Raw genomic sequence first — 20,311 nt, 5'->3', positions numbered from 1 at the left:
ACAACTCTTGACGACGGAAGAAATTCAGGTCGCTTGGTAGACCGACGGTCGGACGCGCGTTCCGCGCGTCGTCGATTAACATCCGCGAAATTAAGCGTGTCATTCGGCGAGATCGAAGATATCGGTAAAAATGCGGGAAGGGGGGGAAGGTCGAAGAGAGTACAAGATCGACGCTAATACCCATGATTCCTATCATAGACACAGTTCTCACTTAATATTTCCCTCATCTTCTTCTATTAGAGAGAGAGAGAGAGAGAGAGAGAGAGAGAGAGAGAGAGAGAAATCAGGTGTTGTTTCTTTTCACTCGCACATGTCGCCCATTGCCTGGTACATAGCATGCTCGGTCTATCTATACTATGTCTATGCTAATATCGCTCTTAAACAATCGCGCGAAGGATCGAGATATCGATCGTCTTTATCGGCAGGCTCGTTCGCTCGCTCGCGGCCTGCGCACGCTCGTCCCGTCCTGCTCGCGTGGCAGGCAGAAACCGATGGCATCCATTGCGTAACGAGGCACTTACCGCAAATCAAACTAATGGCCGATAAAACACTCGCTCTAAAATCGCATCGAGGGGCGCGCCTGGATTCATCCGGAATTTCCTGCTCGGGCACCGACGTCGTGTCATTAACGTTTAAGTAGCGGCATGAGTTAGGCATTCGCGATGCTATTTTATTTCATAGCGGCGTTATTAGCGGCGGCGCGATAGCGTATCGGGAAGAGATTTCCTCGTACGAACTGGATTTTAATTCGCGAGCGCTCCGCTGTAAAGCTGTAAAATCTGTATCGCGCCTGTATGAAAAAAACGCCACGTAAAACGTTCCATTAAGGCCGTAATTCTCGCATTGACGAGCTATTTTATCCTCGCGAACCACATGTAAAACACAAGTTTACAGCTTATGTATTTTCTGTTATAAATTATTTATAAAGCGCGCGTTAATCTGCTTATTATGAACGTATATACGCGTTGTATGTACACTCTACGATCGCGACGGTCGCTTATTTAAAAGTAAAAGACGAACGCGAATTGCGAATGCAATTCCTCAAGGTTGCCGACCTCCGTGTGCCGCCGCAATGTCAGCCGCATAATACGAGAGATTTATTCGGTAACTGTGCACGAAAGGATCCTCGGCTCATTACGCGTAGAGGAGGATAATTAAATATTGAAAATGAATGAACACAGCGTGTTGCCCACCTCTCTTGCGAGCGCGTGTGCATGCGTCGGTTCTCACAACACATCGCGCGAGATATGTTTTAGTAAGCAGATCGAAATCGCATTGTCGAGTGGGAGGGAGGGGGCAGGGGAGGGGGGGGGGGAATCAACGTGAACCGCTACTTTTACGTTTCCTAGTATAAGGAAACAATGCCTCGTGTCGCGATTAATGAAACAACGAGATATCGGCCTTCCATCGGATTCGCGGCTTGTTTGATCGCGAACATGCTTCGGTCTCTTCGTGCCAATCCTCCGGACTTTCTTTCATATGCTTCCCGCATTGACGTGAGGGACTTGGTCCCTTGAGAATTTTTCCAAGTTAAGGGGTTACAGCCGCAAGATTGATTGAGAAAACGAGAAGGAAATGTTATCGATTAACAAATCGAAAAGAAATACTTTTTTACGCAATACCATTAATCAAATTTACAACGTTAATTAATTGAACTAGCGACCACTAGAAATGTAAAGACTGTAAATTTGAAAACCATCGCGTTCACTCGCGTTGTAAAACGATCAAAAGATACGCGCGTATTTGAATACGAAAAATAAAAAAAAAAAAAATTCAAAATTCATCCAGCACAGTCATATTATTAATCAAGAACTAGTATATGAGATTATTAAGTAATAATCTCGGGTACGTACCAAGGCATTGCACGCGCGGGCACTTAAATCGAAATATATTGGCACTGATTAATTGCCGTCAGAGTTGAGAAGGGAGAAACAAAAAATAAGATATCGATTCGAGGCATTTATACGGCAGCTACGGCGGCCTTTATCAATTGAGATCGCGCCTTACGAGAGAATCGAACACTCACGATTGACTGAGGGTTCGTCGACGAGGGAACGACGATCGCGATGTATAATTGTTAATTATCTCGACGATCGTCCGGGGCGATCGTCGGGGCGAGTCGGCAATTTCGCATTGACACGCTCGACACGCAAGGTGCAACACGCGCGTACGAAGATGCTAGATGAAGGATCCTTCGCGCCTTTTTTTATTTTCAGCAACCATTTCCATTTCAAAAATAAAAATTCAAAGAATATGCAATTGCATTAAGATTTATTTCATATTAAAACAAAGTAGAGTTTACTTATCCACATTAAAATTCGCATTAGAGAATTCTAAAATGTGTGTGTGTGTGTGTGTGTGTGTGTGTGTGTGTGTGTGTGTTAAAAAATATCTTAAAAAAAAAATATAAAATCTTTTTTATAATTTTGCAAAACAGAATAAAAATATCAGGTAGAAATATGCGAAGGTGTATTGTCAAGGCAGATTAACGAAACGTGAATGCGCTAAAAAGGAAATAACGGTGTCATCGAGATTTCTCTCGAGTCACTAGGCCACCTTATTTTCATCCACTTTTCCCTGCGGGCCGCCATATCTCTTTGAACCTCTTGTTTCTTTGGAGGAGATCGACGATCTTTGACATCGCCGGCGAGATGAAATGCGCGAGGAAAGCGATACGTGGTAACTTAATGTCGTCAAGTCCTCTTTTCGCTATACTTAGACTGATGATTACGACAAATACGACAATAACTATTTATTAAATACAAAATAATATCTTTTGTGAAAACAGATAATAATCTTTCTCAACGTCGTGAAATTGTCGTTAATTATAGAAAGTCCATCGTAGAAACATCGACCACCATATTTCTATCCCTTTATAATTACGACCGATCGTTCAAAAGTAGCACGCTCGTCAATCGATCATTAATTACTGAATAATTAAAAAATCCTGAAATGATTAATAAATAGAAAATAACGCACGAGGCGTATCATGTTTTTTTTTTAATTTAAGATATCGATAACGATCTTTATAATACGGCATTATTTAGAATCCCCAACTTTTTCTTATCGTGCAACTGCATACTCGAGCATAACGTTTACATTTAGATCTGATTATGATAAAGAAATGAAATTCGAAGTAAAGATAATAATGCGTTTCTTTCGTTTTTAAAGAAAAACACATTTAGCCCATTATTTTTATCGCTATTAATTTATAAACCAAATCATTGCAAATATCGTACGTATTTCTTTTCTATCCCCAGCGATACGTATCTTGATAAATAACGTTTTAAAATAATAATTTTCGTGACAGAGGGAATTGCGTATCTGAACTCATGGCACGATTATCGGTTATGTGAATTTCAGTTCCACGTTTCACGTAAACGAGCCAAGCTATTACACACTTATTCAATCCACGTGTATGCGATTGGTCTGCTCGATCCGTACCTCGCTCCGATCGATCTCCTCATCCATTCCATCGTCTCCCTCCCCCCCCCCCTTCTCCTCTCCTTTGGTCGATCTCGCTCCTATTACGCGTTATAAAGCACATCAAAGAAAATGCGGCCCGATTACGACGCCGCTGAGTTTCGCACGAAAGCTGTGGGAGTTCCATGGAATTGAATTATGAGAGAACCCCCCGAAGAGAAAGAGATCGTAATCTATCTTCTCCATAACGAAAGAATGGAGGCCCGATGATATTGCATCTCCTAACGGAGCGTGCATCGCGCGCTAGCGAGAGAGATGAGGTGCATTATCGTCGAATTGTTTCGCGTCAATAGAGTTTCCGCGTACAGTTTTCTCGACGGTACTGTTACACACCGCGCGTCCATTACGAAAAACGCTTACGCTCGTCACGGAAGAGGCGTATCTTTATCGCCTGCGAGATACGATTCGTTCGTCGTCGAAAAGTTATAAAGCCTAAAGCCTAAAAATCGTTTCCAGAGAGAAAATCACTAATTTTTTTAACGCGTTATCGATCGATCGCACTCTCCCGAAATGATGGAAGAAACGAATTTTCAGCGAATACTCCCGAATGTCTCACGATCGATAATAATAGCAGATAAAACAAAAAATTGTTCTTTTTGGTAAAAAAAAAAAATATTTAGATTGTTTATTTAAAATTATATCTTATCTATTCTAAATATTTGTCAAGAGGTATTTCTCCGTTGCGATCCTGTCGTGAATACACGGGAGATATGACGCGACCGAAGAATGAAAGTATTTTAATGAGGCTTACCGAGAGGAGCTGGGCCTTGAACGAGACTTTAATCGCTCGAAAGCCACTCGACAAGGACCACTGAGACTCGGCAAACTGAATTAAATGGATCAAAATACGAGCTAAATGAGCGCCAACGAGGTAAAGGACTTCGTGTCAAGTAGCGCTTAAACTCACAGAGGCCGAATACCGAAAGAATCTCGTTATACGAAGGAGAAAACGGACGTGCGGCGCGTATTAGCTTATCTGACGTACTAAATCTGAGCGTAATTGGAACACAGGTACATACTTTCTGGTTGTAAATCAGAAAATAAATCAGAAGTGCATTTATAAGGACTCGTATATCAAACTATCGAGCCTCAACGGTAAGATAATTTGTTGAAACAAAAAGTTAAAATGAAACACGTTAAAAGGAACAGCGTAACATGGAGAAAGGCTTGATAAATTAAAAAAAATTAGCAATTTACATACAATTTAATTGCAAATTACTTTTTCAAAATTAATGCTAAAATTTTTATACATGAAATTCTTTTTCTGTCATTTTTATTTTCAACGCTTCGATTCTAATCGATATATGTTCAAGGAATAAGTGTTAATAAGTTTCTCTAGTTCGTCGAAACGGTTTCTCTCTGATCAAACGAAACGGCCGTGCCTCGGGAGAAATCGAAGTACTTATTTAAACAGTAAAACGGCGGAAATATTATGAAATCATGTGAACGCAGTTATCTCGAAGAAGTACCATAGGCTAGTTTAACTCGAGAAATTTCTCTCGCCCTACTCAATAAGTTCTCAGCAGGTGCGTGAGGTGCAAGGTGCATCGATTGTAGCCGAAACGAGAAAGTTGCATTATTAATGAGTATGGCTCGCGGCTGACATAGAAAGTTTGCGGTGTCGATTTTTTTCAACCTTTCAACCTTACGATTACTAATGACGTGTTAAAAATCAAATTTGCATAAACGTATACGTAAAATTATTGTACTTAACACCTGAGTGACGCGTCAAATTGCATTTCCGCTAAACGAGAGAGAAATTCGACACGAAGAGAATTAAGGTCCCATCATTTTGCATTCACGTTGTCACGTGAAATCAACAGCGAGACTACACGTGGCCTTAATTCGTTATTGCGTAAAAAAGTTTTTTTTTTTTTTCACTACTGTCATCCAGTAAGTTGACTGTAAATTGAATTAGTTAACAAATAAATCTCTGCTCCCTCGTGCTCCCATAAATATATATGCGAATCTGAAATATCAGCGACGAACGGAATTGAAATCGCAGAGCAAGAAACCACCACGAATTTAATTACCGCAATTACCGTGATCAAGATAGCGTAAGCCGGAATTTTCTTGACAGTTAACAGCTGGGCTTCGAAGTAGGAAGTCGGACGAGTGATGGCAACGGAGGGCATTCGCTTCCTCGGTCCGGAATGTAATCTTTCAAACCTCACATATTACACTCGCGCATTTTGTCGCGCGTTTCCTTTACAAACGTAATAAAAACACAAAGAAAGACAAAAGACAAAGAGAGACGCACACCATTGACGCGATCGATAAAACGACCGAGGCGCACTCAAATTACTCAATCAGTTCGCTCGGACGGACAGGTACGTCCAGATAAATACGTCGATCAATGTGTACTACGATAAGACGAGTAAACGCAGTTTCGAATCGAATATCTATGACTCATGCGATTGGCACACCGCATATTGCACCGTGCATAGTAATGCGCGACGCAAGAAATATTTGTTTCCTGCGTAAGCGTTGATCGCTCTCGGCGATGCGGATGGAAATGAATATTGAAGCTGCTTGTTAAATCACGCGAACGTATCTCGCATGCGTTGTTGTTGCGGCATTATGATAATTAAACTCTGGAGTCCGATGACAAGGAGGAGAGAGCACTTGGAATCCACGTGCTGTCTTTATCTCAACTATTTCGAGAGCAGAAATTTTAAATCACAATGAAAATGTATGAATATATCTCGACCTACTCGAGAAATGTATATCGTAAAGTCCGAAAATTGCACAAGGTATTCTCAATCGCCCTACTGAGTTCACGAGCAAAAAGTGATTATTCGCGCAGTTTTATTTCGAGCTCAAAGCGCAACGCGAATCACTTGTCGCGATAAAAATTGCAAACGTGTTTGTCTTACGCGAATTGCATAAGCTGTCTTTGAATTATTCCGTTTCGATGATAAACAGCGCACGCAATTAACAGTAAACAAGCAACTTACGAACGAAATCGCGCCATAATGTCGAATCGCGAATGCATTCGATGTACATACGGGCGACTCACTCCGAAATTATTCCGTGAGATTCATCGCGAGTAGATCTCGTAATAGTCAAGCTCGGCGTTAATTGCCACGTTGTCGAGTGCCGCAAATACAACTGGGATAGCGATCGGCCGGGCCGAAACTTCCTGCTGATTTCGATTTAGCGCGGCGTCTCGTCCCTCTTCGTGCAATTCCATCGTTTTATTTTTCCTCTTCCGTTCCGTTCGCGATTCGCGTTTCTCTTGCAGCGTTCGCGAATAGAGTCCCCTCGCGAGAAGAGTTGTCTAGCGCGCGTTTCTAGGAAGGATCAAGGACGCGCGCGAGGAATTCGTCGAACAAAGAGTCGAAAGAATGTCATGGACGAAATGCTTTATAACTGAATCGCTTCAGAATCTGCATATGGGACACGGTAAATAAGATTTGATAGATTCGCTGTCGCGCGAAACTTCAAATGAAAAGAACGCGAACCTGGAATTCAGACACCTCGGATCTCTGTAAACAGACAGGTTTATAAAAGAAAAAAATTGCGAATTTCTTCTCGCTCAAATACGACGTACTTATTTTTGCAAAGTAAGTTTTACATAAAAAAAAAAAAAAAAAAAAAAAAAAGGAAAAATAGGAAACAATATACAGTGTAAAAATTAATAATCAAGAATATTTTTAATTATTAATATACTCGACGGATATCCCACTCTTCGGTCCGCTGAATAAAAAAATTATCGCGTTTCCTTCTCTCTTTTTTTTTTTAGAACAGCGCGAGTCGTTTTCTTCGAAATCTCGGCGCATCGCGCGAATGTCAAGGACGGCGGCTGTTATAATTCCCTCGCTCCAAGGATTCAAAAGGGATCATGAAAAAAGGCGACGAGCCTCTCGCACGTGTCTCGTAAAGAACGAGAGCTTATACCGGCGAACACCCCTGCCGCGATTTTCATATTCACAATTAGCATGTCTTCTGCACCGTCCGTCCTTTCAGTCGCGGTGAACAATGGCCGGCGGGGGGGGGGGGGACTGACATCTGTAGACACGCGAATCGCCGGAATCCCGCGTGCGGATTTGTTCCGTCGCGGAGATTCCCCGTTCTGACGTTAAATTATTACGAGTTATGGAGATCTGTCGGTTCGCCGCCGTTGTTAATGGATACACCATTGGACCAAATCGTTCGCCGACGCCTAAATCTTCTCGCATTAACATACGAAAAAGCGACGTACGATTTCGTGGGCTAAGCGACACGTTCGTGACGAATTCGCGTAAAGCATGCAAATTTTATATATTAATTTTTTAGCGAAACAGCCCAATCATAGGCTGTGATCGGAGCAAACAAAAAATGTAAATCATATTTTTAAGGAAGAAGATTCTCATTAAATATCGCGCCTAACCAAATCGCTCACGTTTTAAAAAAGGAAAGAGACTTTGCATATATTAATTTCAGCTACCTAACAATACTTCTAAAATAGATTAAGGGAAATAAATTTATATTTAAAAAAATACGCAGCTGCGATATTTGCATTCACATTCGCAAATTTCAGGCGCACATGCAGAAGACGATACATTTCCTATTTGGAAAAAAAAAAAAAAAAAATTGATATGTACCGCATGAAGAACGAAACTAGCGATTTACGGTAGAGCGATGCTCTCACGACACAGAAAAGCGGAATGCGTTCCTCTTTAACGGATTCCTCGTAATCGTGGTCGTCGAATCTCCGAACGGGCGAACAGCTCTTTTTACCGCGATGCCAGAGATGATGTCTCATACGTTCGCGATCGGTGTCAGATCCACGTTCCTTACCAGTCATAGGAACTGGACGAAAGCGGTTTGATTCAGAGTCTCGGAATGTCCGTGGACAGTCCGTAGGAAGCCTTCGGGCCAACCGGAGCTTCTGTATAAGGCCGCTTTCCGACGGATATAGGGTTTTACTCGTCTGTCGAGCGCGCTCGCGAAGTGAGAATAATCCCTCGGAAATTTATCCAGATACCTCTCATTTCTTTTTTACATAATTTTAAATTCATCGTGACGGAAACGTTTTGTTAATTTTTATAAAAATTATTTAATCGTATTCCAGGCCAATAAAATTCATCAAGTGAATGCGAATTATGAGCTTTAACCATGGAAAAAAAAAAAAAAAAAAAAAAAACGAGAAGATTCTTCGGCCTCGTTCTTCCTTTAATAAGTATAAAAGTTTCATACGAGGCATCTCGAACGTTTCAAGAACCTCCGGTAGGCGGATCGACCAAAAGGGGAACGAAAGAGAACGTTAATATAAATAAAAAAGGAGGAGAACAATTCGCCGGGAGATGTTCAGCGTTCGGGATTTGGCTACCGTGCTCCATCACCCGCGATCGCCGATCTTATCGTACGCCGAAACAAGGCAGCGCGAGACAACGCTTCCTCGTGTCTCTCTCCCTCTCTCTCTCTCTCTCTCTCTCTCTCTCTCTCTCTCTCTTGCCATCCCTCGCTCGCCGCACTGCTATTTAACTAGCTGCACACCGACTAGATTTCTATCTTGCATGCGGTTGCGAGCAGTGGACAACGTTCTTTCGCCCTTCCCCTGTCCCCCGAGAAGGGCGGATCATTCATAAACTTTACATGGTATCAGTAGCGAACCGAGTCAAATTGATCATTACATCTCTTTTCGCATTTACAAAAAAAAAAAAATGGTTTTATTTTTTTCTCTTCATGAGCGAATATCAAAGAGCCAAATAGATTCATCACTTACTGATATTTGTTGAAAAAAGGCAAACTCGACGAATGAATGATCAAGAGAGAGAATCGTCATAATAATACAGTATAAATCGATATCTACAAGTTTGTAATTTTTTTCAACAGATAAAAATTCATTTAAGAAAGACGTTTTTTAAAAGTTCTTGTCGCTTTCAATTTTGTTCGTAAATTAAACGCAATTAGAATCTATTAAAAGCTATTACGGTAATGTAAATAAAAATAATCGGCTATAATAGTACTGTTAATGGGAACATTGATGATGGAACCCGATTGAGCGATGAATGCTCATTACCGCTCTTGTGAGTGAAATTGAGGCTAAGTGAAATATTAGCGTGATGGAGAAAAACAAGTGTGTCCGAAAATAGAGGAGACGTTTCTATTCATCTCCCTCGATAGCCGATAATTTGTATCTAATAATACTTTTCAATAAGGGATACGGTAAACACGAGTGTAAGGATCTTCCGCACAAGCCGTAGCACATCTCAAATAATTTTTAAGAACCTAAGAATTTAACGTCGCCAATCCGCACAAATAAATTTGATAAATAGCCAGCAAATAACACGTCCACTTGACTCGTCCGGCGAATTGGCATCGCGTAAAATTCGCCGTAAGGGCCGACGATCACCTCGACGACGACGCTAACGCGTTTCGTCCAGCACCTTGTTCCCTTTTTTTTATCTCCTCGCGAAATTAATGGCGTCTCCTACAGGCGTGTGGGCCTTTCTCGAGGAGAAAAAGGAAATCGCGAGGACGAGAGGGGCGGGGGAGATGATCGTAACGAGAAAGAGGCGACCCTCGACGGAGGAGGTGGTGATGGAAGTTTCGTAACGTAACACTCTGCCCAGGGGTAGGGCAATGTCGTCGTTAAGAGTCGCTCGAATTACGAACATTCGGCGAAACGTCTGCTTTTAGCCGCGGCCTTAATGCCCCCTTCGGTCGCGCGTGTGTGAATTTGTGTGCAGGGAGAGGTGCAAAGCGCTCCTTGGTGGGTCGTCGTTTAAATACCGAGGTCGTTAAAGAGCCACGCAATTTCGTCGAATTACGAATTGCATCGTTCTCCACCGCGGCCGACGACGACACTTAATGATCCCCGAGAGATCCGCTATGCAAGTTTGTGCACGGTCACGAGCGCATCGTGGCACCTGGACAATTGCACCGAGCAGCAAAAAAGGCGACGGGCAATTTTTAAGCAGGCAAAAGCGAGATACACTGCTACATCGGAACTTTTAAAGCGAACTCTTTCTACATCGAATAAATCACGAAAAAATGCTTAGTTGCGAAGGAAGTAATCCGAAATTGTGATAATATAGAATCTAAATAGATCTAAACGTTTTCGAAAGGTCCTACACACGCGCCGATACACCGCAATGCGCTGAAACTTTAAACCGCGTAAACTTCTGTCTTTTCTTCTTCATCTTTTTACGCTATCGTTAAACAGAAGGAAATTAGCATTTTTCAGCAATGTCTCATTTAATGCGCGACTGAAATTGGCTTCCACGTAAATTGCCCATCCGGGCAAATTATTAGACGGATTATTTCGTTCCTATGAATATTTCCTATGGATAAAATTCTCGAGAGATGTAATGGGTTAATGACGGCGGCCGGCGTTTCACTTCCACGGGGCTTTGATAGCTCGTCGGTCAGTCGGGTATCCGGTTTCTATAGACTAATCACGCGGCGCGTTCGTCTGTATGTGTGTTAGCATGTCTCGGGCAACGTAACGCGCGATTTCGCGATCCGCCGCGCCGGGGAGGCGCGGATCGACCGCGCGGGGCGCGCGCGCAATTTTGCACGAATTACAGACACGTTTGGCGATTCGCGGTACGTCGTCGTATTACGCTCGGTGAAAGCCGATGATTTTACGGTGCGGTGGGTATTCAACGTTCGAGGCTTTGATCGCGAGCAAGGTTAGGAGGTAAAGGGTGGCAGCCGGGGGAATTAGTAGCGTATCCGTGCCGCGCTTCGTGAAAGTCGATGACGATAAAACGACGCGGGACGGAGAGAGGACCGCACGATTTTGTGTCGCGTCGCGTAAATCGATTCGCGAGCAGCTCGTACAATTAACCCTCGTCTTCACTCGAGTTCCTCCAAGTAGAAAGCAGATGCAGTAGAAAGGAGATAGCAGATTTTCGACCGTGTTTGTGTATCCATTTACTTTAGTTGAAAAAAGAAAAAAGAAACTCGTCAAAAGTGTGATCAGTCGTCAAGTTACGGGACGGACGAAAGTGGAACGTTAAACGAAGCTCTGTGTTAACTGTTCGATAATGTTTTAAAATATTAAAAATTTATATGAAGAGAAAACAATAAAGTCAATCGCGTACATTTTAATTAATTATCTTCGTGTCTTCTCATGTATGTAAAATGTGTCAAATGTGCGAAGTGTTGAATGCATCAAGTCGGAGTGCAGATAATATAAATCGATGGTTAACAATGGTCCAATAAAAGTACATATATATATGTGAATTTCTATGTAAGAAATGTGAGTAAGAATCGATACTTCGAATTTCGCCAACGACCGCCTGCGACCGTAAACAAACAATCCAACTCGCGTTCGGAGAGTGCGGCCAACCTTTTTTCATTCGTATTCGTTTTGTTTACACGTCGATGCAAACACACGAATAGATAGAGAATAGACAGTTTTTGCTTACACCATATTTTTCAAATATTACACGAATAAATTTTCGCATGCGTTCTCAAGGTTTCGGACACTCTTAACCAATATGCCTTAAGAAAATTTCCCGGTTTTTTAAATAAAATTGTTTTGCTAGAGAAAGAGACTCAAAAATTTAATACATAATTTAGGATAACTTCTGAACCTATTTCTGCACCCTAATTTTAGTTCTCAAATTATGGTACGTTGGCGTTCTGTTTTTGTGACTTAAAAGTTTGCTCACGTCGCGTACTCTATTTCGATGATTTTCGAAAATTGACCTGTACCACTTTCGAAGTAAAAGGCATGTGGAACGTGCCTTATTACGTGATATATATATATATATATATATATATATATATATATATATATCACTTCCAAAAGTAAACGGTTGAGATGTAAAGCAACGGTGAAAAAATACCGCAATCCTGCGCTGCATAATCAATCTGAGTGAGTTACGTGAGATTCGCGAACTACGTATAAATATAAAAAAACCGACGTGTTACATTACGGAATAATTATATAATCAGTGATTCGCACATTGTGAACTCGTTCAATTAAAGAAAGAGATAGCTCAACTAAATGAGATTATACAATGAGGCACCACCAATTGTAAAGGAATTTTGGTAACAAATCCTGAGAAAACAAGATTATCTTTTCCCAAAAAGTAACCGTATATTTACATTCTTTTATTTCTAGTATAAAAGAAATAGTTAAACAAAACTTTGATATAATCAAGCAAGAAATTTCAAGTATAATATTAAATTACTAAAAACGATTTACAAAATCGTATAAATAAGGATTTGTATATTACATTTAAGACCCACTAATTTAATGAAATTAATACAAATTCTACTGTCTTTTTTACTCGAAGTAAAACTAGTTTTTCAAATAGAAGAGAAAAGATTCTATCGTTTGCTGATTTCACGTAACAGCATCGTCGTTATAGACAAACTGTAGTGTTCGTTTCGCATCGTGGCGGTTTTCTTCCTTGTTTCGATCAACGTAACTTCGTGTATTTTAATATTTGTTAACCGGAAGACGAGGGTATTTACAAAAGCGCGCGCGTTTTTGTCCATTCGCGAGATTATCCTCGACGTTTTTTATCCTCAACCTGTCCTACGTAAACACACATATACACACATGCACATACGACGAATGTAGAATGTAGAATGTGGTTGTCAGTTACGAATGCCTGGTACCTACTCTACCGGAACAACGGATTACCCAATCCATAAGTTCGTAAAATAATTGACGCGCAAGATATCGCCGACATTTTGCAGACGTGCGTCACGATCCGATTCCGAGCACTTTCGATAGCCGAAGATCGTTAATATGTAACGGACCGTTGCGTCAAGTATATTCGCAGTGAAACTGATCCGTTTTGGAGACGTAGAAACTTGCGTTACTAGCTATCAAGTGGGTTTAGGATTACGCGGAAGTTGCTTGTAAATCGATTACATATTTCGTTTGATGCTCGAAAAGATTACCTCGATCAATCAAAGAATCTTTTCTAATACAGAAGCACTTTCTCCTTCTCTTTCTCTCTCTCTCTCTCTCTCTCTCTCTCTCTCTCTCTCTCTCTCTCTCTCGCAAAAATATTCCAGTTTTGTAGATAATTTTACATTGTAATTTTTATATCAACGTCGAGATAAATTCTTCTATTCATTCAACTTATTTTTTAAATCATACAAAAAATCATAAATGATATTGATTGGTTTCATGTAAAAAGCCAAGGAAAAAATTGAACCTACATACGCAAAAAGCGGAGCAGGATGTGCAAATTCGCAAATTGAGCTTATGCACAACACGGAGGATTTTTTTCTTAATTCACTTCCGTGACGTCATAACAAAGTATTAATGATACATCAATAATCATCATTTCTATCTTCTGAATCATTTCGCTGGAAAATTTTGTATCTCGCTCTCGAACCTCGAACCTGTATCGGGACGAACCCTCCTAACATTCGCGCACCCCCGCAAGGCAAATTATCGGAGACTCACCTCTTTCATGCCATCGAGCCTGCCGAGGCTCTTGGTGCCCCGCAGTGGCGGAAAGGTGACGTCGTGCCAGCTACCGTTGCACATCTGCAAGTGATCCGATTGCGACGAGTGGAGTCCGCGCGCCCTGCTCTTGCTCTTGCGCTTGTCCAGCAGATGCTTGGCCCTGGATTTCCTCACGGGCACGGTCGCATCGTCCTCCGGGTCGCTTTGCACCTCCCAGCGCGACGGCGATTTGAAACGCCGCCGCGGACTCGTCGGCGAGGTCACCGGCGAGGTGAGCCTCTGCACGAGGGTGCCGAACATGGTCATCATCAATCGACCGCGATTTAGCCACCAGCGAGCGTGTGCGCGTCTACAACCCCAGCGAGGCTTCTCGGGCGCTTAATCGTCACGCATCGTCGCCGTCGTCGCCGGCATCGCGCCGGGCACGCTTGTCGGAGAAATGGACGTCTCACTGTCACTGCCGTACTACTAACCGCGACGGCGGTAGATCCACAGGTGGTTCCTGAGAGCACACTGCCAACAACGCGATGCGGCTGCGCGCGAAGACTCGCGGAGACTCGCGTCACACTCCGATCGCGGGGCGAAAAAAACGGGGTAGTTCCCTTCGTAGACGTTCCACGCGGGACACGCGAGAGGGAGCCGGGGAAATTCCGGCTGGCGAACCACCGCGGCCTATCCGCGCGACTCGACTTTTATATGCGCGCGTGTTGCCTCGCGGAACGCCCTGCGGAAATGCAAAACGGCGCGCCGGAGATCCCGCCGAAGGTGCGGCAGAGCGAAAAACGAGACTGGAGTCGACTCGAAAGTCGACGGCGGGCACAGGTATTTGCCTCCGGGCGCCGTTGCGGCGCGCGGCGTTCTCCCGTAAAACACACTTCGCGGTCGTACGGTCAAAACTGCTCGCCCCGTTTCGGTGTCGCACTTCTGCAGCGACAAGAACAAACTCTCGGAGCTCGGAACGACGGTGCCGTTGAGCAACGCAGAGTCACGTGAGAAGTATCACGAGTGTCATCGACAAGGCACGAATACGACCCGCGTAACATGCGTGCGTATGCGCGAACAAAACACACGCCGGAACAACGTCGACCGCGTCGCTTCTACGTGCGAAATCAAACTGGTCGCGCGGAGAACTATTCAACTACCACATTGCCGAGAGTGCCGACTGGTTGGCCTCGCCGCGCGCGGCCGGAGTTAACCGAGCGCGCGCGAAGTCGAGCGAGCGCGCCCGAAGTCGCGCGGAACCGCCCGATCGCAGTTTGACGGGACGGGCGAGGGCGAGCGACTCCAGCGGCGTGGTTACCATGGCGATCGAGACTGATTCTGCTTCGACGCGCACGCTCCGCTACCCCGTTCGTCCTCGCGAAAGGGATTTGCGCGTGATACACGCACGTATGCATTTCAGAAGCGCATGACGTGCCAAGAGCGACTCGAGACAATACGGAAAGTGCGAGATATCAAAAATAAATAAAAGAGTCGCCCTTTAAGCGTTTCAACATTTTCTTCAAATTTCATTTTTTTTTTAGAGCGCACAATCTGCATTAAAAAATCGTAACATTTTTTATTATTGTTGAAGTATTAAAAGATATAATGTAAAAAAAAAAACTTAGTTCCGTGTGAACTGTCATTTTATGTAACGTTGACGTTTGCTAATGATTTGGAGTAAATTGTTAGGAATAACGGAGCATTTACTCAAGTTCTTAGCTCTCGTGTCATAAAACTATATGTCACTTGTTATAACGTATAACGTTTTTTTTAAGTGAACATAACGTGAAATGCGCAAGTTGGCGCACGGTTGGTGAAACGTGTCCTGCAATGGCCATGGTCAACGATAAAGGTTGATACTCACTTCGTATTCCGGAATAAATTCCGGTTTCTAGACGTCGGTTAATTAATAGTACGGTTACTGGTTTAGTCGCTTCGCGGTTAATAATCTCATACATGTCGAAGAAGATAAATGAGGGTCAGTCGTGCGGAACTTGGAATAATTGCTAATAATACAATTCTCTGACTTATCGAGTCATTTATGCTAATTCAAATAGTAGTAAAAATAGAGAAAGGCAATAAAAATTTTAAAGCAATAAAAATGAGCGGATGTAAACTTTAAATACCGTGTCAAGAATATCATACGGATTTTCATATCGTAACACTATAGAATCGTGACAATAATTATCGTACTTGTACAGAATAAAGCGATTACATGATATTATTCTAATTCTGAAAACTTTTCGATATGCGCGTTTTCCACAAGCGCAAACGAATGCGATAAAGAATCATTCTAAATTATCATCTCTTTATTTAAAAAAATTGTTTATACAATATTTCGAAAGTGACGAGATTACGTCGTCTCTCGAAACCTACACGATGGTCACAAATTTTCAAGATTTTCACGATACGAGATAAATATTTTATCGACTTGCCGCGTTGACATGTTCGCCAAGGATTTCCAAGGTAATTAACGATCATCGATCCACGCGCCAATTCTCCCTTTCATCCCCAAGGACATCGGAGGTGGAGGTGGAGGTAGAACATGAAGCGAGGCGTGAATCTGCGCGCGGCGGTTTCTTATTACTCGAACGATATCATTAGAGTGGGAACTCGTCAAAACTTCAATTATTCCCGTGGCTATATACGGCGAAACGAGGGGCTTGATTAATCGTGTACGCGAGGGCCTCGGTGTGTGTCGTAATTATTAAGCGAACACGTAATTAGCGCGTATCACCTGATACCCCCGTAGCACCTTCTTTTCGCGCGGAGACAGCGGTTATGAGAAACTGAATTACGCGATGCGAAGAATAATCGCGAGCAGCCGCGTAGTCGTGATTCTTTCCCGGCTGCTGTCGCCGCTCCTGCCTGTTCAAATATATATTTTTCGCGTCCGCCGTCCCTCATCTTTCATCCTCAGTCTACTTCCTCCCGATGCGATTAAGAGATAGCCGACAGACGTTAGCCGGAAAACTCTGTGTAATTACGGAACTCGCGACGTGTGTGTGTGTGTGTGTGTGTGTGTGTGTGTGTGTGTGTGTGTGTGTGTGTGTGTGTGTGTGTGTGTGTACAAGGCAGCCATAACGAGCCACGTACGTAGTCTTATATTGATGTGCGCGAGAGATAATGCAACTATGCGACTATGTTCATTTTACGCTGGCGCACGTGTAACGTAAAACTGCTTTGTCGCCCAATGAGTCATACAGCAAGATGATTCCGAGTGTACAAAAGCACGTGTGTACGTACGTGTGCGTATATGTGCGCGCGCGCGTAGCCCGCTATTGAATACAGCGAATGAATCGCATGCAGCGTAATTACGTGGGATGATCGGTAATATTCCGACGGATATGTGCGACTCGTGTTAGTGAAGCATCGAAAGAATGTAACCTCGAGAATTGTTCGTAATGGCATATATATATATATATATATACCATGGTAATCATAAGCCGAGAAGTCGCAAAAGTATCGCTACGATTCTTAGAAAATGATCTTGAGATCTGCGCCCTTAATAATCCGCGTGCCGCCTGTATTGAGCAATGTTTTTCAATTGTTTAAGATTTTAGATTACTCAGATTGCGATATCCGAGGATTCATTTTCGTATGCTAAAAAATATTGTGTAATTAATCCTGATGTATCATAAAGAGCAACTAAAAATCATAAAAAGTAAAGAGAAGAATAAAAGCTTGAATTTTAATTTTCAATTTATTTTGAAAAGAAGAATAAAATAAAAAAAATTTGTGCAAAAATTCGTCAAAAATTCTGCGAATACGATCACAAAAAACGATAATTCTCGACATTGTATACTACTCCTTCTCGTATTTTTGCTGCAAGAGGCTTAAATTTCGAGCTTGCGACAGGTGCACTGGCAAAATAAATATTCCAACTATCGCGATATCGCGTCATGGGATATTTTTTCCCACGTTTTTGCCGGTTAAACAGCGCTTGGCGATTCGCGCCCGCGATTACGACGAATTCTCCGCAGCCGTCGAAGCGTTTATCTCACATAACGGGGAATAAAGGTCCCTTTTCTCCTCTCCTCTCCTGATTGCTCGTTACGTTATTACGATTATTGCCGATTAAGAGAACGATTTTTTTTTTTAAACATATTTTGCCGTCACCCGGAGGTCATAGGTGACCGTCTTCGGAATTCTGTGAACACAAGTATGTTACCGCAGTAAAAAAACAGTTATCGCAAAATCACGACGCAGTTTGCGAGATGCGCCTTTTTTAATTTTCTTCACGCTTGACGCAATTTACACCTGTTTCTCGGATAAGTATCGCGAACGCCGCGCAAAGAAGTGACTACGAAGAAATATTCCTGGGTACAACAATAAATCTTCGAGCAGCCACTCGTAAAGTTTCGCTATTCATCTCAGAAAATAATTCTCTGGTACTTTGTCGCTATGCCCGGAATAAAGTATTACCCAATGATTTTTTTGTCCTCTTTTGTTCTTGGAAGAGATTCTAATCCGAATTTAACGCCTAAAGGTTTTGTGAAATATAACGAGATAAATGCAGAAATTTTCTCAATTTTAAAATACAGATTATCAAATTCATTTTTATCCTTTTTTAAAAATTTTAGATAATTTTAAATATCTTTTTTTAAACGTGTAATAAAATATGCGTATGCTATTCGCGTTTCTTAGCAAAATGCATACTTTTCTAAGATAAGAATGGATAACTGTACAATTTTCTCTAATATTCACCTTCATTTTTCATGAAATCTTTTGTGCTCGAGAGACAAAGTACGCGATATCGGCGTCTGTTTGCTTCCTGTCAGGGTCGCTGTTATTTCGTCGCTTTTGTCTATCTAGACGAACAATGAGTCACCGTTGTGCGGAAACGCCAGTCTCGCGTACGAACATAAGACGTAATCGAAAAATAAAGCTGAATTCTGAAGCTGACAGATTCGACAGATGATACCATGCTCCTCATCATCATCACTTGACGCAAGAATAATATAAAAGGAAACGTTGCCTAGATTTACCAGCATTAATATGACATTCATTAATTCATCATTCATTCATCGTCCTATTCCTGCTAACATTAATAATCACTTAATTAATAATTAATAAATTAAAAAGAAATTAATAATTAATTAGTAATTTCCCTTAATATTGATAATGGTACGTGGTATCTATGCAGGAAGATAGAGAGAAAGCGCCACGTCGTACATGCACATTGCGCCATACGCCGTACGCTCATACGTCATCCGAGGACGCTAAATATTCAGTTTTCAATCGCACGCGACGACGCGCGTCGCCGTCTATTTACCGAGGCGAGACTGCTAATGTAACGTCCGGAATCCTGTATCGCCGGCCTTGGTGGAGATTAGATCTGCGCGGGTAGCGTGGGCAACGCGAGAGAAGAACCGGAGACGGCGCGACACGGGTCTTCCGACGATGAAGCGTCGAGACATACCCTGAAGAGACCCATTCAGGTGTGTTCAGGTGTGTCTCGAGTCTAGACGCTCCGCCGTCGATGGCTAATTAACTCGGAACGTTTCGCGTCGCGAAACACGCATTGCGCTAAATTAAAGTGGTAGTAAAGAAATAATCTATATGCTAGCTAATGATATCTACGCGTCGTTCCATAGGTTCTTCCCTTAAGCGATCTTCCTACTCGCGAGATAGGGAGTTGAAATCTGAGACATCTAACCTGTGTAAAGGAGATCGTGCCGAGAGATAAAAAAAATATTATTTGTGGTCGACGAGAAAAAAGATATACGAGGTGATTCAGAATTTTTACCGAGGAGTAGATCGAAAGATCAGACAAATACTTTTTATACTCTCTCTCTAGAGTGTACGTAACGCACGTAAGATAAGTTTTTAAACATTTCCAAATTTACTCTGTATAACACGATGTATAACGAATAGCAAATATAAAAATTGTCGGCATGTTTCCATAATGTCCAGAATATTTCGGTAAAAGTATTTGGTATTTGATCGATTCTTTCTCTAGTCACAGCATTCTCGATGTGCATTCTCGGTTTCTTATCTCTCATTGTGACTCGGCACCGAGAGAAGAAGAAAAGGTGGGAGATGTTCCATGACGGGAGGGGGAGGGGGGGAGAGGGGGATCGCAAGCCCGGCCGTCTCGGAAACGAATCGCGCGCGCGTTCCGCTCTCGACGCGTTCTCCTCTCCGCTTTGCGTCGCAGCTGAGATCTAAACGGGCGCGTTTCAGCACGATGGGAAAGTGGATGGCCGCCGGCAGCTGGAGCTCCGACGGGGCCGAAGTGTGCCGCACACCTCGACGCCGGTCACCGATTTTCTCGCGCCGAGCACGCGCGCACGTGAAACGTGCCCGCGTATAAAATGTACGGCGGCGCGGATTCACGTGCACTCTCGTATAACGTGTATAACGCGCCGCCACGCCACATATACACGCGCGTAAACGTGCGCGGCGGCGTGCACGTGCGTGAGGTTGTACACACACACACACACACACACACACGCGCGCGCGCGCGCGCGC

General features: G+C 42.8%; 1 protein-coding gene across 4 annotated transcripts in view; it reads right to left on the bottom strand.

Moving 5' to 3' along the window:
* The window catches only part of LOC105432852 (uncharacterized), a 180,691-nt gene that overhangs the window by 76,692 nt on the left and 83,688 nt on the right, over positions 1 to 20,311 (bottom strand). The window contains exon 1 of one of the 4 annotated variants that reach the window (XM_011647817.2): positions 13,853 to 17,141. The exons of 2 other annotated variants lie outside the window; for them this stretch is intronic. In XM_011647817.2, coding sequence (XP_011646119.1) covers positions 13,853 to 14,164 — 312 coding nt within the window. In that variant the 5' untranslated portion in view covers positions 14,165 to 17,141. Of the gene's footprint in view, positions 1 to 5,525; positions 6,660 to 13,852; positions 17,142 to 20,311 lie in introns of those variants that run through there. One more of the 4 variants, XM_089082780.1, reaches the window with a different exon arrangement.

Source organism: Pogonomyrmex barbatus, unplaced genomic scaffold (assembly GCF_055798465.1).
Source record: "Pogonomyrmex barbatus isolate J1 unplaced genomic scaffold, ASM5579846v1 scaffold6, whole genome shotgun sequence".
NCBI classification, from domain to species: Eukaryota; Metazoa; Arthropoda; class Insecta; order Hymenoptera; family Formicidae; genus Pogonomyrmex; species Pogonomyrmex barbatus.
This window is presented reverse-complemented; position numbering and strand designations above follow the sequence as displayed.